The sequence below is a fragment of the Somniosus microcephalus genome, chromosome 4 (genome assembly GCF_052327205.1).
Source record: "Somniosus microcephalus isolate GS21.2 chromosome 4, FLI_Smic_1.0, whole genome shotgun sequence".
Taxonomy (NCBI): domain Eukaryota; kingdom Metazoa; phylum Chordata; class Chondrichthyes; order Squaliformes; family Somniosidae; genus Somniosus; species Somniosus microcephalus.
The window spans coordinates 153,781,553-153,806,989 of record NC_140990.1 but is presented as its reverse complement, the minus strand read 5'-3'; the positions used below and the strand labels follow the sequence as shown (position 1 = coordinate 153,806,989).

General features: G+C 46.1%; 1 protein-coding gene across 8 annotated transcripts in view; it reads left to right on the top strand.

Annotated features, from left to right (window-relative positions):
• Positions 1–1,736: 1,736 nt before the first annotated feature.
• Positions 1,737–25,437, top strand: part of LOC147119926 (caspase-8-like) — a 55,656-nt gene continuing 31,955 nt past the window's right edge. For 4 of the 8 annotated variants that reach the window (XM_085985330.1, XM_085985326.1, XM_085985329.1 and 1 more), the window contains exons 1-3: positions 1,737–2,038; positions 13,812–13,911; positions 25,034–25,175. In XM_085985330.1, coding sequence (XP_085841456.1) covers positions 1,749–2,038; positions 13,812–13,911; positions 25,034–25,175 — 532 coding nt within the window. In that variant the 5' untranslated portion in view covers positions 1,737–1,748. Of the gene's footprint in view, positions 2,039–13,811; positions 13,912–25,033; positions 25,185–25,437 lie in introns of all 8 variants that reach the window. The other 4 variants (XM_085985328.1, XM_085985324.1, XM_085985327.1 and 1 more) reach the window with 1 other exon arrangement.

Here is a 25,437-nt window from a genome sequence, read left to right as displayed (position 1 = left end):
TCTCGGAGCTCTGAGATTAGTAAGCCTACCTGCGCCTCGGGCTCCTCTTTTTATCGCCGCCGCCGCTCCTCACAGGTCCGCACTGCCGCTGCTGCTGTGGGGCCTACCTGCGCCTCGGGCTCTCCTTTTATCGCCGCCGCCGCTCCTCCTAGGTCCGCACTGCCGCTGCTGCTGCTGTGGGGCCTACCTGCGCCTCGGGCTCTCCTTTTATCGCCGCCGCCGCCGCTCCTCCCAGGTCCGCACTGCTGCTGCTGTCACCAATCCACATAAGGATAAATTAGGACAGATGACCAAAAGCTTGGTCAAAGAGGTAGGTTTTAAGGAGCGTCTTAAAGCAGGAAAGAGAGCTAGCGAGGCGGACAGGTTTAGGCAGGGAATCCCAGAGCTTAGGGCCTAGGCAACCGAAGGCACAGCCACCAAAGGTTGAGCGATTATAATCAGGGATGCTCAAGAGGGCAGAATTAGAGGAGTGCAGATATCTCGGGGGGTTGTGGGACTGAAGGAGAATACAGAGATAGGGAGGGGCGAGGCCATGGAGGGATTTGAAAACAAAGATGAGAATTTTGAAATCGAGGCGCTGCTTACCTGGGAGCCAATGTAGGTCAGCGAGCACAGGGGTGATGGGTGAACGGGACTTGGTGTGGGTTAGGACACGGGCAGCTAAGTTTTGGATCACCTCAAGTTTACGTAGGGTGGAATGTTGGAGGCCAGCCAGGAGTGCGTTGGAATAGTCAAGTCTAGAGGTAACAAAGGCATGGATGAGGGTTTCAGCAGCGGATGAGCTGAGGCAAGAGCGGAGATGGGTGATGTTACGGGGGTGGAAGTAGGCGGTCTTTTTATGCTGCGGATATGTGGTCGGAAGCTCATTTCAGGGTCAAATATGACACCAAGGTTGCAAACAGTGTGGTTCACTCTCAGACAGATGTTAGGGAGAGGGATGGAGTCAGTGGCTAGGGAACAGAGTTTGTGGCGGAGACCGAAAACAATGGCTTCGGTCTTAATATTTAATTGGAGAAAATTTTTGCTCATTCAGAACTGTATGTCGGACAGGCAGTCTGACAATTTAGAGACCATGGAGGGGTCAAGAGAAGAGGTAGTGAGGTAGAATTCATTAAACATGAATATGCAACAACGCAGCCTAAAGTCAAACCATAGTCCAAATTTCATCAGTGACTATAAATTCATCAGCAATGCTACAAAAACATTACCTCACCCAGGAAGGTCTAGCAGTTGGATGGTATAGTAGTTATGTTACTGGACTAATGCTTATGTTACTGGACTAATAGTCCAGGGAACGCGAGTTGAAATCCTATCACGGCAGTTTGAGATTTTGAATCCAGTTTAAAAAAATCTGGAAGTGAAAAAAAAGCTGGTCTCAGTACAAGTGAGCATGAAGTTGTCAGATTGTCGTAAAAACCCAACTGGTTCGCCAATGTCCTTTCGGGAAGGAAGCCTGCCGTCCAGACCTGGCCTGGCCTATAGGTGAGTGCAGTCTAGTTCCACACATAATGTGGTTGACGCTTCGCTCTGAAAAGGTCTAGTGAGGCACTTGGTTGTATCAAACCACTACAGCATTTCTTAAAAAAAGGAAGGCCCACCACCACCTTCTCAGAGCAACTAGGGATGGGCAGTGAATACCGGCCTTGCCAGCGACCCCCACATCAATAAAAAAAAGTGGCATCTTCAGCATAATGAAAATTATTTCTGAACCTAAATTTTGCTTTTCTTTTAGCAGACTGAAGGAGAAGATGGCTACTAACTCGAACAATAATGCAACATTGTTTAATATTAGCTTAGAATGGAATGAAGAGGAGGTGAGAGATTTGAAGTTCCTGTGCTCCGACCACTTTTCAGCGGGCAAAAGGATAAATACCGCAGTGGATATGATCACAGCACTGCAGCAACTAGAACTGGATATTATTCCAGAACTTCTGTATCGAATTCAGCGTTTTAAATTACTCTCCAGTCTAGGAAAGCAGAAGGCAGACATGGAGCAGTTTTTGCAGCAACCAGAAAATTGTAAGATCTCAAATTACAGGTATATTTTTTTATTTATTTATCTACTTATTGAATTTTCATACTGACCTTACTTTGAAAGTGCTGTCTCTTGCTGGAGTTTGGATCTGTGGCTGGTAGACACATTCTGGAGTGTCGCGAGGCTATTTAACAATGGAAATATTACAGCTGACCCTGGTCCTGTCTACACACCCACACTTTCCAAAAGAAAGAAAGACTTGTATTTATATAGCGCCTTTCATGACCTCAGGACCTGCCAAGTGCTTTGCAGCCAATGAAGTACTTCTGAAGTGTAGTCACTGTTGTAATGTAGGAAATAAAGCCTTCAGGATATTCACAAAGAGCAGTTAGCCCGGCTGATTCTTCTCCTTCCTAGCTTAGCGGGTACTGAAGGACATTGCAGCTCCCCAACTCCTGCCTCGGCTGAGATCAACTAATTCAGCAGAGACTGGGAATCGAACTTGGGACCTTCCAGACCAACTAGCTCATTTACACATTGACTTTACCAACTTGCTTTTATTTTTGGGCCACTTGTGCCTTGCTGATGACAGCATCTCAGATGGCTGTCAGGCTTTGAATTAAAGTGATACCATATAAATTCATTTCACTGTGTTAAAGCACATAGCAAACACTGAATGGATTACAGCCTTGCAACTCACCCAGCCGATCGTTATCTTATCTATGAGTATCAACACTTGAACATTGGCAGATTATTTGTCTGTGGAGAGCATCATAGCCAAGCCCAGTTCTATCCTCACCTGATGTTGAGGCACACATTTCCAGTAGGCATCAGTAGGTGGTGAGGAGAAGGAGCCTTTCTCTAACCCAGGGCCTTTATTCCTTTATAACTGGAAGCTGTATGATTTCCCTGCTTCCCAGCTGCCAGAGTTGTGTTGATGACTTGCAATGCAGTTGAAGCAGGTAAATTCCTACGTGCTGAGCCATTTCTAATGATTTATTGTTTGTTCTTAGGGAGGAATGTATTTTTGAACCATGTCAGCACTTTTGTGTTTCATAAACTATTTGAATATTCAATATTGAGAGTTTTACAAGCCTTAATCTTGTTGCTGGCCTCTCTCTGTGTTTTGTTGCTGTATTGGTTGTGATTGAGCAAAAACGACAGCTTGTGCTCTCTTGCCCCTGTTTCAGGTGTGACCCGTCTACCTTTTCAGGTGGCTGTTAGAGATGTCAAAGCACTATTTGATGCACAACAGGGAGACCTCCTGGTGTCCCGGATAACATTCCTCTCTCTGCTAACACCACCCAAAGTAGAATAACTGCTCATTCATTTGTTTCCTAGCTGTTTGTGGAGCTTGGTGTGTGCAAAGTAGCTGCCAAGTCCTTCACATAACACTTCAAAGTGATTCATTACAAAACCTTTGATTTTTGGAGAGATGTGATAAGACACAACATAAAAACATTTCCCCCCCCTTCCTCATATTCTCTCTCTCCCTGTGACCTCATACTACATAGGATTACATGGGATATACAGCACAGAAACAGGCCATTCAGCCCAACCAGTCCATGCCAGCGTTTATGCTCCACTCGAGCCTCCTCCAGTCTTTCCTCATCTAAATCTATCAGCATAACCCTCTATTCCCTTCTCCCTCATATGCTTGTCTAGCCTCCCCTTAAATGTATCCATACTATTCGCTTCAACCACTCCCTGTGGTAGCAAGTTCCACATTCTCACCACTCTCTGCATAAAGACGTTTCTCCAGAATTCCCTATTGGATTTTTTGGTAACTATCTTATATTGATGGCCTCTAGTTATGCTCTTGCCCACAAGTGGGAAAAGAGACCCAGCCTGTTCATCCTTTCCTGATAGGTGTACCCTCGCATTTCTGGTATTATCCTTGTAAATCTTCTCCAGTGTCTCTATATCCTCTTTATAATATGGTGACCAGAACTGTACACAGTATTCCAAGTGTGGTCTCACCAAGGTTCGATACAAGTTTAGCATATCTTACCTACTTTTCAATTCTATCCCTCTAGAAATAAACCCTAGTGCTTGGTTTGCTTTTTTTATGGCCTTTTTAACCTGTGTCGATACTTTTAGTGATTTGTGTATTTGTACTCCGAGATCGTTTTGTTCCTTTACCCCATTTAGATTCTTATTTTCCAAGTAATATGTGACCTCCCTATTTTTCTTACCAAAATGTAATACCTCACATTTATCTGTGTTGAATTTCATTTGCCATTTATATGCCCATTCTGCAAGTTTATTAATGTCTTCTTGTAATTTTCCTCCTCAGTATTGGCTATCCCCCCCCCCCCCAATTTGGTGTCATCCACAAATTTAGAAATTGTGTTTTTGATTCCAATGTTTAAATCGTTAACATAAGTTGTCCCAGCACTGATCCTTGTGGAACACCGCTTCACACCTTCTGCCACTCTGACTAGCTACCCTTTACCCCTACTTTCTGCTTTCTGTCTTGAAGCCAACTAGCTATCCATTCTGCTACTTGTCCCCTGACTCCACATTCTCTGACCTTGTTCATCAGTCTATTATGGGGTACCTTATTGAAGGCCTTTTGAAAATCTAGATAAATTACATCTACTGCATTACCATTGTCTACTCTCTCTGTTACCTCTTCAAAACATTCAATTAGGTTGGTGAAGCAAGACTTTCCCTTTTGAAATCCATGCTGACTATTATTATTTTTCATTTCTAGGTGTTCTTCTATTTTCTCCTTTAGTAGGGATTCCATTATTGTTCCTATCACCAACGTTAAGCTGACTGGCCTATAATTCCCTGGACATGTTCTGTCTCCCTTCTTAAATATAGGTATTACATTAGCTATCTGCCAGTCCTCTGGCACTACACCTTTTTCTAACAAATTACTAAATATGTGTCATAATGCCTCTGCTATTTCTTCCCTAGATTCTTTTAAAATGTGCTGATGTAATCCATCCGGACCAGGGGTTTTATCCTCTTTGAGTTTCATTAGTTTCTTTAGTATATCTTCTCGTTTTATTTTAAATGCAGTTAACTCATTACTAATCTCATCATCCAATGTCATGTCCACCTGTTCTATCTCCCTGGTAAATACCGAAGCAAAGTAATTATTTAATATTTTTGCCATCTCTCTATCGCTGCCAGAGGTATTATGCTCTCCATCCCTTAGTGGCCCTATTCCCATCCCGACTTCCTTTTTTTATTGATGTGCCCGTAAAATATTTTATTATTTTGTCTTATGTTCCTTGATAATTTAATTTCACAGTTCCTCTTTGCATTCCTAATTGTTTTTTTGACTTCCCTCCTAATCCCTTCACAAAGGAGGACACAAATAACCTTCCAGAAATTTTGGGGAACATAGGGTCTATGAGAGGGAGGAATTGAATGAAATCAGTATTTGTAGGGAAATGGTGTTCGGGAAATTGATGGAATTGAAGGCCAATAAATCTCCAGGGCCTGATAATCTACATCCTAGGGTACTTAAGGAAGTGGCCCTAGAAATAGTAGATGCATTGCTGGTCATCTTCCAAAATTCTATAGACTCTGGAACAGTACCCATGGATTGGAGGATAGCTATTTAAAAAAGGTGGTAGAGAGAAAACAGGGAATTATAGACCGGTAAGCCTGACATCGGTAGTGGGGAAAATGCTAGAGTCCATTGTAAAAGATATAATAGCAGAGCACTTGGAAAACAGTGACACGATCAGACAAAGTCAACATGGATTTACGAAAGGTAAATCATGCTTGACTAATCTACTGGAATTTTTTGAGGATGTAACTGGTAGAATAGATAAGGGAGAACCAGTGGATGTGGTGTATTTGGACTTTCAGAAGGCTTTCGATAAGGTCCCGCATAAGAGATTGGCGTGCAAAGTTAAAGCACATGGGATTGGGGGTAAGGAACTGACTTGGATAGAGAACTGGTTGGCAGACAGGAAGCAAAGAGTTGGAATAAACGGGTCTTTTTCCGAGTGGCGGGCAGTAACTAGTGGGATCGGTGCTAGGACCCCAGCTATTCACAATATGTATTAATGATCTAGACGAGGGAACTAGATGTAATATCTCCAAGTTTACAGATGACACAAAGCTGGGTGGGCGTGTGTGCTGTGAGGAGGATGCTGAGAAACTCCAGTATGATTTGGACATGTTGGGTGATTGGGCAGATGCAGTATAATGTGGATAAATGCGAGGTTATCTACTTTGGTGGCAAAAACAGGAAGACAGATTATTATCTGAACCGGCAATAGATTGGGAAAAGGGGAAGTGCAACGAGACCTGGGTGTCCTTGTGCACCAGTCGCTGAAGGTAAGCACGCAGGTGCAGCAGGCGGTTAAGAAGGCACATGGTATGTTGGCCTTCATAGCGAGAGGGTTCGAGTACAGGAACAAGGATGTCTTGTTGCAGTTGTACAGGGCCTTGGTGAGACCACACCTTGAGTATTGTGTGCAGTTTTGGTCGCCTTATCTGAGGAAGGATGTTCTTGCCATGAAGGTAGTGCAGCGAAGATTCACTAGACTGATACCTGGGATGGCAGGAATGACGTATGAGGAGAGATTGAGTCGATTAGGCTTATATTCGCTGGAGTTCAGAAGAATGAGAGGGGATCTCATTGAAACTTATAAAATTCTAACAGGTCTAGACAGACTAGATGCAGGAAGGATGTTCCCGATGGCGGGGGAGTCCAGAACCAGTGGCCACAGTCTAAGGATAAGGGGTAAGCCATTTAGGACTGAGATGAGGAGGAATTTCTTCACCCAGAGAGTGGTGAACCTGTGGAATTCTCTGCCAAAGAAGGCAGTAGAGGCCAATTCATTAAATATATTCAAGATGGAGTTGGATATATTTCTTAAGGCTAAAGGGATCAAGGGATATGGAGAGAAGGCAGGAACAGGGTACTGAATTTGGATGATAAGCCATGATCTTATTGAATGGTGGAGCAGGCTCGAGGGGCCGAATGGCCTACTCCTGCTCCTATCTTCTATGTTTCTATTTTCTATTCTCCCTTATCATGCTCTCCCCCCTGCTGTCCATGTACTTAATGTATGCCTCTTTCCTTATCCTCAATTTTTCCCTCATGGCTTTATTCATCCACGGTGTCTCATTAGTGTTTAGCTTGTTCTTGTTTATTAACGGAATATATTTTTCCTGGACTCTGTTGGACACCGTTTTAAATGTTTCCTATTGCTGTTCTACATCGTTGTTTGCCAATACTGTTGTCCATTTTACTTTCCCAAGTTCTATTCTCAGACCCTCAAAATCAGCTTTTCTCCAATCTAATACCCTGGTCTTTGTCGTACCTGTGTCCTTCTCAATTATTATCTTAAAGCGTATTATAATATGGTCACTATTGCCTAGATGTTCCCCTACTTTTACTTCTCTTATCTGCTCTGGTTCATTCCCCATTACTAGATCCAATAGTGAATCCTCCCTTGTTGGGCTTTTTCATATTGGGTTAGAAAGGAGTCCTGTACACATTGTAGGAACTCCATTCCCTTATCCCCTTTACCTATCTCATCTATCCAATTAATATCAGGGTAGTTGTAATCCCCCATGATTATTAAGAACATAAGAATATAAGAAATAAGAGCAGGAGTAGGCCATACGGCCCCTCAAGTCTGCTCCACCATTCAATAAGATCATGGCTGATCATCGACCTCAACTCCACTTTCCCACCTGATCCCCATATCCCTGGATTCCCCTGGAGTCCAAAAATCTATCGATCTCAGCTTTGTATGTACTCAAAGACTCAGCATTCACAGCCCTCTGGGGCAGAGAATTCCAAAGATTCACAACCCTCTGAGTGAAGAAATTTCTCCTCATCTCAGTCTTAAATGGCCGACCCCTTATCCTGAGACTATGCCCCCTAGTTCTAGACACTCCAGCCAGGGGAAACAACCTCTCAGCATCTACCCTGTCAATCCCCTTCAGAATCTTGTATGTTTCAATGAGATCACCTCTCATTCTTCTAAACTCCACAGAGTATAGGCCCATTCTACACACCGTATAGGACAGTCCTCTCATTCCAAGAATCAATCTAGTGAACCTTTGTTGCACCGCCTCCAAGGCAAGTATATCCTTCCTTAGATAAGGAGACCAAAACTGTGCACAGTACTCCAGGTGTGGTCTCACCAAGGCCCTGTACAATTGTAGCAAGACTTCCTTACTCTTATACTCCAATCCCCTTGCAATAAAGACCAACATGCCATTTGCCTTCCTTATTGCTTGCTGTACCTGCATGCTAGCTTCCTGTGATTCTTGCACGAGGACACCCAAATCTCTCTGAACACCAACATTTGAAAGTTTCTCACCATTTAAAAAATATTCTGTTTTTCTATTCTTCCTACCAAAGTGAATAACCTCACATTTCCCTACATTATACTCCATCTGACACCTTACTGCCCACACACTTAGTCTATCTATATTATTTTATGTTTTTTACTCATTCCCCTAATTTGTTTGCATATTTCTTCCTCCACCTCCCTTCCACTATTAGGTGGTCTGTAGACTATGCCTTTTAGTGCAATTCTCTATCCACATGGATTCTATTTCTTTCTCACTGATAGCTGCGTCACTTTTTTCTACTACCATTACGTTATCCCAAATACTCCACCTCCCCTTTTCCCCTCTCTATCTTTTCTAGAGTATGTTATACCCTACAATGTTTAATTCCCAGTCCTGGTTTTCCCTTTGTTTTCTTTTCACTGCGAGATTTCGATAAAGCTGCTGTTATCCTACTGCTCTTGCGTCCAGCGGTAGTAATGGTCTGCTATCCTAAGATGTATGGTTATGTAGCATTTTCCTGGCACTGGGCAGCTAGGCTAACAGCACCTCTTCGATACAATGGCATAACACTCTCTCAAGGAGAGCATTCACAGAGAGAGTGGACACCAAGAACTGCTGGTCGGGGGCCATGTGCAGAGAGCTTCCAAGGCTCTTGTTCATTGGAGGTCAGAATGCCTGATACATATGGCAAAATCCATAGACTTGGAGACACAGTGTTCTTTTGCATTATTGTGATCACTCTTAGCGTGGTGGGGATGGGAAGGGTGGAAACTCCATTCTAGTCTAGTAGTCTTGAGCCCGTCCAAGCATGTCTACTGTCAACAACAAGAACAACAACTTGTATTTATATAGTGCCTTTAACATAGTAAAATGTCCCAAGGCGCTTCATAAGAGCATTATCAAACAAAATTTGACACCGAACCTCATAAGGATAAATTAGGGCAGGTGACCAAAAGCTTGGTCAAAGAGGTAGGTTTTAAGGAGAGTCTTAAAGGAGGAAAGAGAGGTAGCGAGGCAGAGAGGTTTAGGCGGGGAATTCCAGAGCTTTGGGCCAAGGCAGCTAAAGGCATGGCCACCAATGGTTGAGGAATTATAATCAGGGATGCTTAAGAGGCCAGAATTAGGGGAGCGCAGATATCTCAGTGGGTGTTGTGGGACTGAAGGAGATTACAGAGATAGGGAGGGGCGAGGCCATGGAGGGATTTGAAAAAAAGGATGATAATTTTAAAATCGAGGCGTTGCTTAATGGGGAGCCAATGTAGTCAGCACAGGGGTGATGGGTGAACGGGACTTGGTGTGAGTTAGGACACGGGCAGCTAAGTTTTGGATGACCTCAAGTTTATGTAGGGTGGAATGTGGGAGGCCAGCCAGGAGTGCATTGGAATAGTCAAGTCTAGAAGTAACATAGGCATGGATGAGGGTTTCAGCAGCAGATGAGCTGAGGCAGGGGCAGAGTTGGGCGATGTTCCAGAGGTGGAAATAAGTGGCCTAAGTGATGGCACGGATATGTGGTCGGATATGCTGTCCTCCCATTACAGCATGCCCCTACCACAGTCTGAGATCTGAACTCATTCAGGGACAGAGCAAAGTTTCCTGAAATAAGAAGTGACTTTTACTGTTCTCCAAAATAAGTCAAATAGATTCAACTTTAATGCAAAAGCTTGGGAACCCCCATGTCCCAGTGGATCAAGGCTATTGAACCATACAAACCAGAAGGTCCTGGTTCAATTCTTGATATGTGCTCACTTAGCTGATCCCAATTGGTTTTAATGTCACTGAGCCAAGGAATGGAAAGTCAGTCAGGGTTCCTGCTCCTGATTGCTATCCAGTGACCCCTGCTGGAAAATGCACTTGGGAACAGGATCGGGCTTGCCTGATCCCCCCTCATATTGAATCAGTAACTGACATTGGAGTTATACATAAAGGATGGACATTTGGGTGATGTATTGAAGGGTTACCCGCACCTGTGGAATCAGGAAGAGCAGTTGTTTATCAGTGGATGATGCTGAAAATGCCCATAAATTTGCAATGATTTGATCGGAGGAACAATAAACATGGTGCTTCCTGCTTACAGCCTGTGCTTTAATAGCCCACTCTCAAGATCACCCGGCATCTTTCTACCTACTAACCCTTTATTACTAAACCTATTGAACATGTTGCCATTCAACTCTGAACCCAACTTTCTTACCACTCCTTGTTTGAACCCCTTTACTGTGGCTTCCATCCTGCCATAGCACTGAGACCACCCTGGCTAACGTCACTGCAGTGCATCAGCCCTCGTGGACCTCCCCACCTCAGCACATTATCCTTCCACGTCCCTGGACTTCACCCATGGTTGAGGACATCATTCTCCTCAAATGATACCAGTCTTGGGGTTCGACAAGCTCCAAGAGTTGCAGCTATTTTCTTTGGCGAAGCACAGCCTTATAGGGGATGTGGTTGAGATTGGTCAAGTAATGAAGGGATTGGATTTGATCGAGTTGGTTAGATTAATACAGGTGGGTAGGGATGGATAATCTAGAGGTCCACAAAGTGTCATTGTGGCGAGTATGGATTCCCTGAGCTGGACTTATCCAATTATAGTTGATAAATTGAGGGCTAGCTGGGATTAGAAAGATTTATGGAGTAATCCAGCTCCTGTAGCTTTCTGTTATTGCCGTAGGCTGTCGGGGAGGAATTTCACAATTTTTTGCCCACAATTTGTTCCCCTCTTTGCCTTGCTCGGGAGGCTTTGTGATTGGGAGGAGTGTGTCAATGGTATACAGGACTCACTTCACCCTCTCTCTGCAACCTCCTCCAGACTTGCATCTCTGCCAGCACTCTCCACCTCTGGTCTGCAAATCACCCTCCATCTGCTCCCCCAGTAGTGGTCATCTCACTCCAACCCTCTTGAAGTCTCTTCCCAAACCTTTGTATCTTGCTACATCTCTCCCGATCCTCAAAAGTCTCCTCAAAATCTGCCTCTTTGATCATGCCTTTGGTATAGAGGAAAAGGAAATATTAAAATAACATTAAATAGTACTAATTTAGTGTCACTGACTGGAATCTATGAAGTTTTTTTTTGCAATGAATTCCTGTGATTGTCAAGATGAGGCCAGGCCGTGCTGGGAAAGGAACACCCAGTGTCAGCATTAATGTTATGTTGGCTGGCATTGTTAACGGTTCCCTCTCAGGTACGGTCCCCCACACCCTTTCAAATCTGCCGCCATCACCCCTCTCCTCAAAAAAAACCCTTGACCCCTCCGTCCTTGCAAACTACCACCCCATCTTCAACCTCCCTTTCCTCTCCAAAGTCCTTGAACATGTTGTCGCCTCCCAAATCCATGCCCATCTTTCCCGCAACTCCATGTTTGAACCTTTCCAAATCGGGTTTCTGCCTCTGCCAAGCACTGAAATGCCCTCATCAAAGTCACAAATTACATTCTCTGTGACTGTGCCCATGGTAAACTATTCCTCCTCATCCTTCTCGACCTGTCTGCAGCCTTTGAGACAGTTGACGTCACCATCCTCCTCCAACACCCCTCCTCTGTTGTCCAGCTGGGTGGGACTGCACCCGACTGGTTCCAATCTTATCTATCTAATCGTAGCTAGAGAATCACCTGCAATGGCTTCTCTTCCCATTCCCACACCGGTGTCCCAAAGGATCTATCCTTGGCTCCCTCCTATTTCTCATCTACATGCTGCCCCTCAGCGACATCTTCCAAAGACGTGACGTCAGTTTCCACATTTACGCTGATGACACCCAGCTCTACCTCACTCAACCCCTCCACTGCCTCTGATTTGTCACGCTGCTTGTCCGACAGTCCCAGTACTGGATGGACAGAAATTAAACATTCGGAAGACCAAAGCCATTCTCTTTGGCCCCCGTCATGAGCTCCGTTGCCTTGCCACCGATTCCAACCCCTCCTCAGTCACTATCTGAGGCTGAACCGGACCGTTCATAATCTCGCCGTCCTATTTGACTCTGAGCTGAGCTTCCAACACCATATCCTCTCCAGCAGAAAAACCATATTTCCACCTCCGTAACATCACCATCTGCTGCTGAAACCGTCATCCGTGCCTTTGTTATTTGCAGATTTGTCTATTCCAACACCCTCCTGGCCGGCCTCCCATCTTCCACTCTTCTTAAACTTCAGCTCATCCAACGTTCTGCAGCCTGTGTCCTAACCGGATCCAAGTCCCACTGACCCATCACTCCTGTGCTTGCTGACCTCCATTGGCTCCAAGTCCACCAATGCTTTCAATTTAAAATTCTCATCCTCATTTTCAAATCCCTCCAAGGCCTCATCCCTCTCTATCTCTGTAACCTTCTCCAGCCCCACAACCTCTGTGTTACTCTAATTCTGGCCTCTTATGCAATCTCCACTCCCTTCATCCTACCATTGGCGGCCATGCCTTCAGCCATGTAGGTCCTATGGTCTGGAATTCCCTCTCTAAACCTCTCTCTCCTCCTTTAAGACCCTCCTCAAAATCTTTTTGACCAAGCTTTTAATCACCCCTCCTAATAACTCTTTTGGGTCAGTGTCAATTTTTGTCGGATTACACCCCTGTGAAACGCCTCAGACGTTTACCTACGTTAAAGGCACTATATATGGGGGTATATGTGCACAAATCATTGAAGGTGGCAGAGCAGGTTGAGAAAGCAGTTAAAAACGCTTATGGGATCCTGGGCTTCATGAATAGAGGCATAGAGTACAAAAGCATGAAAATTATGATGAACCTGTATAAAACGTTGGTTCGGCCCCAACTGGAGTATTGTGTCCAATTCTGGGCACCGCACTTTAGGAAGGATGTGAAGGCCTTAGAGAGGATGCAGAAAAGATTTACGAGAATGGTTCCCGGGATGATAGACTTCAGTTACATTGATAGACTGGAGAAGCTGGTTGTTCTCCTTAGAGCAGAGAAGATTGAGAGGAGATTTGATAGAGGTGTTCAAAATCATGAGGGGGTCTAGACAGAGTAGATAGAGGGAGACTGTTCCCATTGACAGAAGGGTCAAGAACCAGAGGAAACAGATTTAAGGTGATTAGCAGAAGAACCAAAGGCGACATGAGGAAAACTCTTTTACGCAGCGAGTGGTTAAGATCGGGAATGCACTGCCTGAAAGGGTGGTGGAGGCAGATTCAATCATGGCTTTCAAAAGGGAGTTGGATAAGTATCTGAAGGAAATAAATTTGCAGGACTCCGGGGAAAGGGCGGGGGAGTGGGACTAGCTGAAGGGCTCTTGCAGAGAGCCGGCATGGGCTCGATAGGCCGAATGGCCTCTTACTGTGCTGTAACCATTCTATGATTCTAAATGCAAGTAGTTGTATAAAGCATTCGATACAATGTATAGTACAGGTTCGAGCACAATAAGCTCACGCTGATCTTTCTATGTACCAAGGGCTGCTGCATCTGTCTACATAACGACAATCACTGTATTACAAAGTAATTAGTTACAGCTGAAGCTCCAAGGGAAACTTGGCAGTTACAGTGATTTACAGTTCTCAGAACATAGCTTCAAAATTTCCTTCAGAAACCAGCCCTAAAACTCCTCTCCTGTCTCTGTTTACAGAATGCTGCTCTATAACCTTTCCAAACAGATTGACGATGAAGAGCTCAATAATATAAAATTTATACTGAAAGTATCCAAGAGCAAATGGCAGGACATTAAGGTAAGCTGGAGTGTATATCGGGAATACAGTTTGCTCCATTTGTGTGTGCGCACCTGTTAAGTTTGCACCACAAAATTCATTAATCCCCATAATCATTTCCACGGAAGTGGGTTTTTTGATAAAATGGTGAGCTTAGGCATCACTTCCTGGTGGCTGACTTGGTAAAGGTGATGTGTAACTTGTTATAAAATCTCATCATCAAGAAACTACTCATGAAATAACGCTGGACGGCCAGCTGGTGGCGCCATCCAAAGAGTATAAATACTCGGGCGTGAGCCCAGCTTGCCAGGGACATTTTGTAAGACAAGGAACTAGTGAAGTACAACTAGACCTCCATGTTCTGAAACAAGTTGATTAAATTTATGCTCAAACCAAGTGCGTAGTGAGTTTTATTACGTCAATTTAATCAACTTGATATCGACTCCACGCTTTCGGGAGCAGCCAGCTATGACTCGAACCGTAGAAGGGAACTCAGACAAGTAATCGATCCATCACGGAGAAACTACTCAGACCCGCCCGTCTCGACCTGGACTCGAATTCACTTACAGCTGCTAAGGTATGGAAACACTGGTATCGTATGGAAACACTGGTATCGTACTTTCAGCAACTTCCTCAGGGCGTGTGGTGAAAATGTTCCTGATAAATTAGAGATACTTGCTAATTATGTATCCCCTCATGTGTTTGATTATATCGAAGACTGTGTAGACTATGACGCCGCTATCCAAATACTACAGCAGCTATATGTCAAATCCCTAAATGAAATTTTTGCTCGGCATCTACTGGCCACAACTCGACAACAACCCGGGGAATCACTTGACGAATTCCTTCAGAAACTTCGCAGGCTCAGCAAGGATTGTAATCTTAAAGCTGTTACAGCTGAGCAGTACCAGGAGGAGTTAATTTGTGATTCCTTTATTAATGGGATTGCGTCTCCCTTCATATGTCAGCATCTGTTGGAGAATAAAACCCTCAAGTTACAGGCTGCCTATGACCAGGCATGTTCTCTGGACTTAGCAAAGAGGAATGCAGATACCTATCTTTCACCACGTGCACGGGCTGCTGCTATCACTTTTAGTGACTCCTTCGATAGGCCTCGGGCGGAAGCCCTCACGGATGACAACTCCAACCTGGCTGATGACAACCCTACCCTAGAAACCTACACTGATGACGACTCCGCCCTAGCGGCATCTTGGCAATCTGGAAGGAAGTGTTTCTTCTGTAGAGGTATATTCCATTATAGGAAATTTTGTCCTGCTCTTAACGCAACCTGCAATAATTGCAGCAAGAAAGGTCACTTTTCTAAGGTATGCCAGTCAAGAGCCGCTGTTAGTAAGAAAGGCCACTTTTCTAAGGTATACCGGTCAAGAGCTCCTGTTAGTTTTGCAGCTATTATCTATAAAACTGCTCCTCCCCCAAGAGCCACTACTAAGGTTACAGCTGCAATCTATAAAACTGCTCCTCCCCCAAGAACCACTACTAAGGTTACAGCTGTCAAGGGTAAAGCTGCCCCTCCTCCCATCACAGCTGTTTTTCCCCAAAGTCTGTCCCATGCAGCCACGAAGGTTTCGGTAAATGGACACATTTTGAGTACACTAATCAACTCATGCAGCTCTGACAGCTTCATTAGTAAGCGGGCTGTCAGTAAGTTAAAACTGCATATTTACCCCTCGGACAGGGAAATTGCAATGGCTCTGACGACACTGACCACCAATTCTTCTGGCTTTTGTCTTGTCGACTTTATTCTCAATGGCTGCACTTATTTCTCCACCCGGCTCGGGGGGGTGCTCAAGAACCTATGCAGTGATGTGCTCCTGGGACAGGATTTCCAGAAACAACACAAGACTCACTTTCGAGTTTGGAGGGTCAAAGCCAGAGCTTACTATTTCCAAAGTACTGTTTCGTGCACTTTTGGCGGCTTCGCTCGATGAGCCCTCCTTGTTTGCCAATCTTTCCCCCCGATGTAAGCCCATAGTCACTAAATCACGATGTTTCAGCCAAGATGATTGATCCTTTATCGAGACAGAAATTTCTCGCCTTCTAGCTGACGGTATGATTGAGCCATGTTCATCTTCCTGGCGGGCTCAAGTCGTCGTTGTCAAAAATCCTCTGAAGCAACACAAGAAATGTCTTTGCATCGATTACTCGCAAACTATTAACCAGTATACTGACCTGGATGCCTACTCACTACCACGCATCGATGACATGGTCAATAACCTTGCTAACTACAAGGTATTTTCAACCTTTGATTTAAAGAGCGCATATCATCAAGTACTGTTAAAGGACTCTGACAAAAAGTATACGGCCTTTGAGGCCAGTGGTCGGCTTTACCGGTTTTGTCGCCTTCCATTTGGGGTCACCAATGGGGTGGCCGTCTTTCAACAGGTAATGGATAGCCTAGTCAAACAGGAGAATTTAACAGACACTTTTCCATATCTGGATAATATCACCATTGCTGGTCTTAACCAGAAGGAGCATGATGCCAACCTCCAGAAATGTTTTGATGTTCTCCGTCGTCGCAACTTAACCTTAAATGAGTCCAAATCTGTGAAATCAGTACCATCAGTCAACGTCCTTGGCTACTGGGTGGGCAACGGTGTCATCAAGCCGGATCCGGAGTGACTTCATCCGCTTCAGGAGCTCCTCCCCCCTACGAATCTCGGCTCTCTTCGTCGGGCACTCGGCATGTTCGCCTATTATGCGAAATGGATACCCCACTTCTTCGACAAGATCCAGCCCCTGCTTCACGCAAAGTCATTTCCATTGGAGGCAATGGCTATTTCAGCTTTCAACCTCCTCAAGCGACAACTGGAAAAAGCCACGCTTCGTTCCATTGATGATAAATCTTCCTTTTGTGGTCGAGTGCGATGCATCGGATGTGGCGATCTCTGCTACCTTGAATCAAGGTGGTCGACCCGTTGCATTTCTGTCCCTTTGCAGGGTAGCGAGCTCCATTATCCTCCTGTCGAGAAGGAGGCTACGGACATCATCGAAGCTGTACGTAAATGGAGTCATTTTCTTGCTCGTCGCCATTTCACACTTATAACCGATCAGCACTCCGTGGCCTTTATGCTGGATAACCGGAAATGCACTAAAATCAAGAATAACAAAATACAACTCTGGAGGATAGAATTGGCCGCCTTTGGATACACCATACATTATCGACCCGGCAAAGAGAATGTGGCCCCGGATACCCTCACGTGGGCATTCTGCTCTTCTATGTCAACTTCGACTCTTGCGGATCTTCATACTGACTTATGCCATCCTGGCGTTACCCGTATGTTGCACTTTGTGCGATCTAAAAATCTCCCATTTTCTACGGAAGATGTGAAAAGAACATGCTCCTCCTGTAGAATTTGTGCGGAATTAAGACCGCAATTCTTCCGTCCATCGGGTGGCTCACTCATACACGCTATGCAGCGACTCAGCATTGACTTTAAAGGGCCATTGCCTTCCTCAACACGAAACACCTACTTACTGACTATGGTGGACGAATATTCACGCTTTCCCCTGTCCCAATATGCTTACTTCCACAGTGATCAAATGCCTTGATCAAGTCTTTTCCCTTTACGGTACGGCCAATTTCATCCACTCTGATTGGGGTCCCTCCTTCATGTCAAGTGAACTCAAAAGTTATCTCTCCCAACGGGGAATCGCCACAAGTAAAACGACACCGTACCATCCCATCGGTAACGGACTGGTTGAGAGATACAACGCTATCATTTGGAACGCTGTTTGTCTTGCGCTGAGGTCACGCAGCCTACCAGACCAGCAGTGGGAAACTATGCTCCCTGACATGTTGCATTCCATCAGGTCTCTCTTTTCTACGTCTACCAATGTCACACCTCACGAGCGATTCTTCAGATTCCAGTGTCACTCCACCCATGGGATGTCTCTACCGTCATGGTTGGCAGCTCCCGGCCCCGTGCTGCTCCGAAGATTCGTCTGATCGTCTAAAAATGACCCTCTCGTCGACGAGGTAGAACTCATGGACGTCAACCCCAGGTATGCACACGTGCGGTACCCTGATGGCCAGGAGTCCACTGTTTTGCTCCGGGACCTTGCTCCCTGTCCAGCCAGTTCCATGGACCCAACCGATCGAGGGACCCACGGGGATGATGCCAACACTCTGTGCTCCCCCGAAGATGACGCCGTACCTGGGACATCGAGAGATCTGCCAGCTGCTCCACCGGATCCACTTGGGGAGCCAAGCACTCCCCGTGGGATGGCCACCCGAGGCCAGGACGCCGGTCAATCCCCAGCTATCAAACAGGATGAAGCCAGTTCTGTGCCTCTGGGGATCCGCACCTGGAGTCACGATCTCCCCAGCCTCCCTCGGGTTGATCAGAGCAACACGGGCCCTGTCGATCCACCGGTACAGATCAAGCGGCCCAGGGACCAAGACACGGTCTGGGGAGACGTGCCTTCTAGCCATAAACAAAAATCTAAAAGACTGCGGCTATTCGTGGTCCGCCTAATCCGTTAAGAGGAAGTCGTCGGACTTCCAAATCTTTTAGGCAGGAAGATTGTTATAAATCTCATCATCAAGAAACTACTCATGAAATAACGCTGGACAGCCAGCTGGTGGCGCCATCCAAGGAGTATAAATACTCGGACGTGAGCCCAGCTTGCCAGGGACATTTTGTAAGACGAGGAACTAGTGAAGTACAACTAGACCTCCATGTTCTGAAACAAGTTGATTAAAGCCTTGCTTTATGCTCAAACCAAGTGCATAGTGAGTTTTATTACGTCATAACTGATCCATACCGACCAAAAGGACTCGGGTTCAATGTCTGTGCTAACTCCTGATCTCAGCCGGCATACTGGCAAGGGAGTTGCAATTGGCATCATCACCCGTGTGCTAGCAAGAAATTAGCGAGTGCTTCCGCTACTGATTGCTATCCATGGCTGGAAAGCAGTTGTGTGAACTTTGCATGAGGACATATGTCTTAACCTGGTGAAATAGCCTTACAACACTCACTGGTATGATAGCAAAATACTGCAGATGTTGGAAATCCGAAATAACAGAAAATGCTGGAAAAACTCAGCAGGTCAGGCAACATCCGTGGAGAGAAATTTGAGTTGACGTTTCGGGTCGAACCCTTCTTCAAAACTGGAAAGAAAAGAAAATAGATCGAAGGCAGGGCTGCGATCGGAATGAAGATGAACAAGGTTGAAGAGCCAAACAGAGATCCCGTCGAAGAGAAGAGCAGAACTTCTTCAAGGTAGGCATTCCTAGAAGAGGTGTGGCAGTGAACCAAACACTAGTACTGTTGTGTATGTACCTTTAAGGGAATAACTGGTCTTAGACTGCAGTACCGGCAGTGACCACCCCTGTATAAAAGGCCCTAGCAGGCTTCTGTAGTTTCAGTTTCAAGCTGCCTCTTGTTCAGTAAAGTACCTGTTAAACTGTTCTCCCGAAGTCCGTGTATTATTGAGGCGCGGACTTTACAGTGGCGACGAGTAAGTTCGAACTCACCTGCAGTGTGGCATCATCTCACGGGGCTCTCGCCTGAAAGGAAGGTCCTGGAAGGTCGTAGTCTGAGCAACGGGCGTCGACCGAGGGCAACCGCCCAAAGAGTCCATCGGTGTTTGAAGAATGGCGGGAGAGACTGTGGTTCCAGCGAATCGTGCTGGTAGCAGGTAGCGCGCTGACCCGTGCGGACTGCGGTGGGCTCAAGCTCGATCGAGCAGCTCTACAAATCGGGCCGCGCAGCGTTGCCGGGAAAAGAAAACAAGAGAGAGAGGGTGGAGCGCACAGGGTGCGGTCGGTGCTCGAGAACAGGACAGCGGAGAGAAACTAAACGGGGGGGAAGGAAAGCGAGACGCGCCGAAGCTGCGGGTCGCCGCCATTACCCCGCAGAACGCTAGGAGCAGCGTGGCAGTAAGGGGAAGAAGCAAAAGCGCGGGAGGCGCCATTTTATCCCATTGGGGAAGAAGCAAAAGCGCGGGAGGCGCATTTTATTCCATTGGGGAAGAAGCAAAAACGCGGGAGGCGCCATTTTAAATCGCCCAAGATGCCGAAAAGTGGCAGTATCACTGCTTTCGACAACGAGGTAGAAGACTGGACCACGTATGTGGAAAGAATTGAAGTGTACTGCAAGGCAAATGAGGTGGCTGATGGAAAGAGGGCGTCGGTATTATTAAATCTGATGGGTGCGAGTACGTATGGCCTATTGCGGAATTTAATTACCCCAGCTAAACCAATGGAGAAAAGTTTTGAGGAGATTGTTCATATCTTACAGGAACATCTAAGCCCTACACCACTGCTGATAGCAGAAAGATTCAAGTTCCATAAAAGAAACCAGCACAAAGATGAGAGCAATGCTGACTATCTTACGGAACTACACAAGCTATCGAAGCACTGCCAGTTCGGAGCAGGACTGGCAGACACCTTACGGGATAAGTTTGTCTGCGGGCTCCAGAGTGAAGGAACCCAGAAACAATTACTTTCAAAAAAGGACCTGACGCTAGAACAGGCTTTCAGCGTGGCAGTATCCTACGAAGCAGCAGCACGGGGAGCTGCGAAAATACAACAGAAACCACAAGAATACAGCGCTAACGAAATGGCGTATGGAGCCGAAAAGTGCTATCGCTGCGGCAGAACAACCCATGAGCAGAAGGACTGCTGGTTTAAAGACAAAATATGCAGGCAATGCAGGAAAATGGGACATATAGCAAGAGTCTGCAGGTCGGGAAAGAAGACCAACACGACAAGAACTACAAAGGAACAGTACAGGAAAGTAAAGAAACTGACAGATAGTAGTTCAGAAGATCAGGAGAGTGATAAGGACTCCGGGAGCAGGCGACTAAGTTGTTTAAAGTTACACAACGTGATCACAAAAGAAGATCACCGAACTATTTGGGTCACCCTCATGATAACAGGGTCCCCAGTGAAGATGGAATTGGACACAGGATCAGCCCTAACTGTCATGAATCGACGAGACTATGAGCGGCTATTTTCACACATACCCTTAAAGGACACGTCCATTGTATTGAAGACATACACGGGGCAAAACGTCTACCCCAGAGGAAAAATAAGGGTGCCAGTTGAATATAACGGAAAGGAAACACAGAAACTATACATGTGTATACTACGAGATATGGGACCACCATTATTGGGACGTGAATGGATCCGAAGACTACAATTGGATTGGCATTCCATTCTGGCACTAACTGTGACTGACAAAAAAGATGATGGTGTCGCACCTGGACGTCTGTCACAAATTCTATCTGACGCGGAAGAGGTGTTCCAACAAGGACTTGGGACTCTAAAAGGAGTAAAGGCAACCATAAAGATTGAGGATAACGCAACCCCAAAATTTTTCAAGGCCAGACCGGTGCCATACGCGATACGCCCAGCTGTGGAAGCTGAACTGGAGAGTCTGGAGCGTTCGGGGGTGCTGTCTAAGGTGGACTCGAGCGAGTGGGCCACACCCATCGTTCCTGTAATGAAGAAAGCATTGAGCAGCACGCCTGGGGAGCCAAGGAAGGTTCGCATCTGTGGGGACTTCAAGGTGACTGTGAACCCAGTCCTGCACACAGTACAGCATCCGCTTCCGCGGATAGAAGATATTTTCGCCTCACTATCTGGAGGGAAACGTTTTACAAAGATTGACCTGGCTCAAGCGTATCTACAAATGGAGGTGGAAGAAGCATTTAGGAAATACCTCACGATAAACACTCACAAAGGCCTTTACCAGTACAATCGACTGGTATTTGGGATAGCATCGGCCCCGGCTATGTGGCAGAGGGCAATGGAACAAGTCCTGCAAGGGATCCCGGGGACCCAGTGTTATTTGGACGACATCCTGGTTACGGGCGAAAATGACAATGAACACCTTGCCAACCTGGAACAGGTGCTCATGAGGTTGCAGGAATATGGGCTACGAGCCAACCGTCCCAAATGCGAGTTCTTCAGGAGACAAATCTCGTATTGTGGCCACATGATTGATGAGGAAGGGTTGCATAAGTCGCCGGACAAGATTGAGGCTGTAGTCAAGGCTCCAGCACCAGAAAATGTGTCGCAACTGAGGTCGTTCCTCGGGTTGGTGAACTACTACCATAAGTTCTTGCCGAATTTATCTACAATTCTGCACCCATTGAACGCCCTCCTTCAAACTGGTGTAACATGGAAATGGAGTGATGAGTGTAAGCGTGCCTTTCAGGAATGTAAATGCCGAATCACTTCAAAAGAAGTATTGGCCCACTACAACCCAACACTACCGATTCGGTTGGCATGTGATGCGTCACCTTACGGCATTGGAGCGGTGCTGTCACACAAATTCCGTGACGGTTCAGGGAGGCCAATAGCCTTTGCATCGCGCTCGCTAACCTCAGCCGAGCGTAACTACGCCCAGATTGACAGGGAGGCCCTCAGCCTGGTGTGGGGGGTGAAGAAGTTCAATCACTATCTGCACGGGCAGAAATTCACCCTACTGACTGATCATCAACCCCTGGTCTCAATTTTTAACCCAAAGAAGGGCGTTCCGGTGATGACGGCGCAACGGCTGCAAAGATGGTCACTTTTTCTAGTGGCACATCAGTATGACATAGAGTACAAAGGTACGAAACAACATGGAAATGCTGATGGGCTGTCGCGCCTACCGTTGCCTACGGCGGAAGAAGCACCTGCAGCGGACCCGGTGGAGATATTCCATGCGACCATAGTCGAATGTTTGCCTGTTACAAACGCAAGTATTGAGAAGGAAACCCGAAATGACCCGACACTCTCTCGGGTCTATGATTTGACGGTGAAGGGATGGCCAGCATATGGCGACTCACTGTTGCCAGCATTCTCGCCAAGGAGGGAACAGCTGTCAGTGTGCCGGGGAACCTTGATGTGTGGATCCCGAGTCGTAATTCCACCCAAGTTGAGAGATAGAGTACTCAATGAGCTTCACGAGGGTCATCTGGGAGGGGTAAAAATGAAGAGCCTAGCCAGGGCGTTTGTGTGGTGGCCGGGAATCGATAAAGAAATCGAGGATATGACCAAGAGATGCACAGGATGCCAGAAGGTCCAAAACGCTCCACCACAGGCCCCGCTACATCCATGGGAGTGGCCCTCATCTCCATGGCAACGGATACACATTGATTTCGCTGGTCCATTTATGGACTCAATGTTTCTTATCGCTGTGGACGCCCATTCGAAATGGCCAGAGGTCATTAAAATGTCCTCCACCACCACGGAGAAAACTATTGCAGTCCTAAGGACCATCTTCGCCAGGAATGGGTTGCCAGAACAGAACTGTTCCGACAATGGCCCACAGTTTGTGTCTGAGGATTTCCGGAAGTTCCTGAAGAATAATGGGGTGAAACATTACACATCTGCCCCATATCATCCAGCCACAAATGGATTGGCTGAGAGGTTTGTTCAGACCTTTAAAAAGGCCATAAAGGCAATGTATAATGACGACATACCACTGCAACACAAGGTGGATAACTTCCTGTTTGCTTACATGCGACACATGCAGTAACCAACCAAACTCCAGCCGTACTGTTTTTCAACCGGAGACTAAGATGTCGCTTGGATTTGCTCAAACCAAACATAAGGCGAGATGTTGAGGATAAGCAGTTCCAGCACATAAATGAGAAGCCAACCAGGAGCTTCAAGATAGGGCAACCAGTCTTGGGCCGCGACTACCGAACAGAAAAATGGCAGCCAAGCACGTTATGCACACAGCAGGGACCACTAATGTACACAGTGGACGTTGGAGAGAGCATCGTGAGACGCCATGCTGACCAGATTATAGAGTCACAGGAACAAGCCAAACCTGTACCACAAGCATGTGCACCTGGTAATGAGCCCGAAGTACAGATTGCGTCTACCTCAGAAGCAGGGGCATTGGAAGCTGACGAACCAACCAATGACAATGAGCCAGAATTGACTCCACCGCCAGAACAGGATACTCGAGAAAGGCGCTATCCAGTCCGGATCAGGAAGCCTCCTCAAAGACTGAACTTATAAATGACTATTTCAGTTGATGTATATATTACTGAGGAAATTGTAATTGTAATTAGTTATTATTTAGTTGTTAAATTAATGTTATGTACTGTTTATCTAAAAGGGGAGGAATTGTTGTATATGTACCTTTAAGGGAATAACTGGTCTTAGACTGCAGTACTGGCAGTGACCACCCCTGTATAAAAGGCCCTAGCAGGCTTCTGTAGTTTCAGTTTCAAGCTGCCTCTTGTTCAGCAAAGTACCTGTTAAACTGTTCTCCCGAAGTCCGTGTATTATTGAGGCGCGGACTTTACAAGTACGATAGCAAAATACTGCAGATGTTGGAAATCCGAAATAACAACAGAAAATGCTGGAAAAACTCAGCAGGTCAGGCAACATCCGTGGAGAGAAATTTGAGTTGACGTTGTCTGGACTACTACTATTTTCGTATGACAGGAAAATGCTTATAATGGGATGTCTAGTTTGGCTCTCCATTCGATGGCCTCCTGAGAGGCCGAGTGGAGAAATGAGGTGCCTCCTACAACAGATCTCAGTGGGCAGGTTGATGTGATGTGTTCCATGGTCTGGGACTCCTGGCCACAGTCGCACTTCGGGTCGTCCCTCATCTTCCACTTGTGGAGCAGGTGGCTGCAGCGTTCACGCCCTGTGCGGATTGGGTTGAACCTGTCCACTGTCTTCGAGGGAGGTCGAAGCCAGGGACCACTGCTGTTGGATTAGTGATGAGGTCTTGTTCTTTATGTTGTATGCTCCCACGATTCCGTCCATCTGGATAGTGGGTCGATATCAGCTGCATGAATATTGGCTGCTGTTTAATGGCCGGCACGATTTTAAGTGTTTTGGTGGTGGGTTTTTCAAGTCTTTGTGAATGGAAATTCACTGTGTGGACCCGACATAGGAAGAACAGCCACTTGGTGAAGTACTGGGGGGAACCTGGTGCCTGTGGAACTATGTCCCATCAAATGTCTTTGCCTTTGCAACAGGATGGGAGAAAGTGGGAAATGTCCAAAGATGTGCAGGTTAGGTTGATTGGCTATGATAAATTGACCCTTAGTGTTAGGGGGATTAAATACGTGGCCTCTATCTGCACTGTGGGGTTTCTGTGATTCTGTGAAAGCTCACCCAGCTAATGGAAGCTGTGCTTGTGATTTTGTCTTCCTTTAGAATTTTATGGATGTCTGCACTGATCTGGAAAAGAGGGAGCTCCTGGCACCGGATAACCTGCAGGTTCTGCTGAGAGTCATGAAGGAAATCAAAAGATTGGATCTAAGGAAGAGACTGGAAAACTACCAGAACGAGACTGGTGGTACGCAAGGTGTCATTCTGAAGTTTATAGAGCTGAGAGCTACTTATTATTAGCTGACGTTTGTTATGGTGATGGGACTATGTCTGCAGGCTTTTGACCCATATGCTTGAGAATGGGAGCTTAGTGACATAGGGGCTTGGTGTGGAAGAAATCACTCCACTGTTCAATCTGAAGCCAACGTTCTCTCTGCTAATAACTGCTGTAAATCCATTCTAAGAGTTACCAAACACCACCAAAGAGAGGAGTTAACCTTGTACTGCTC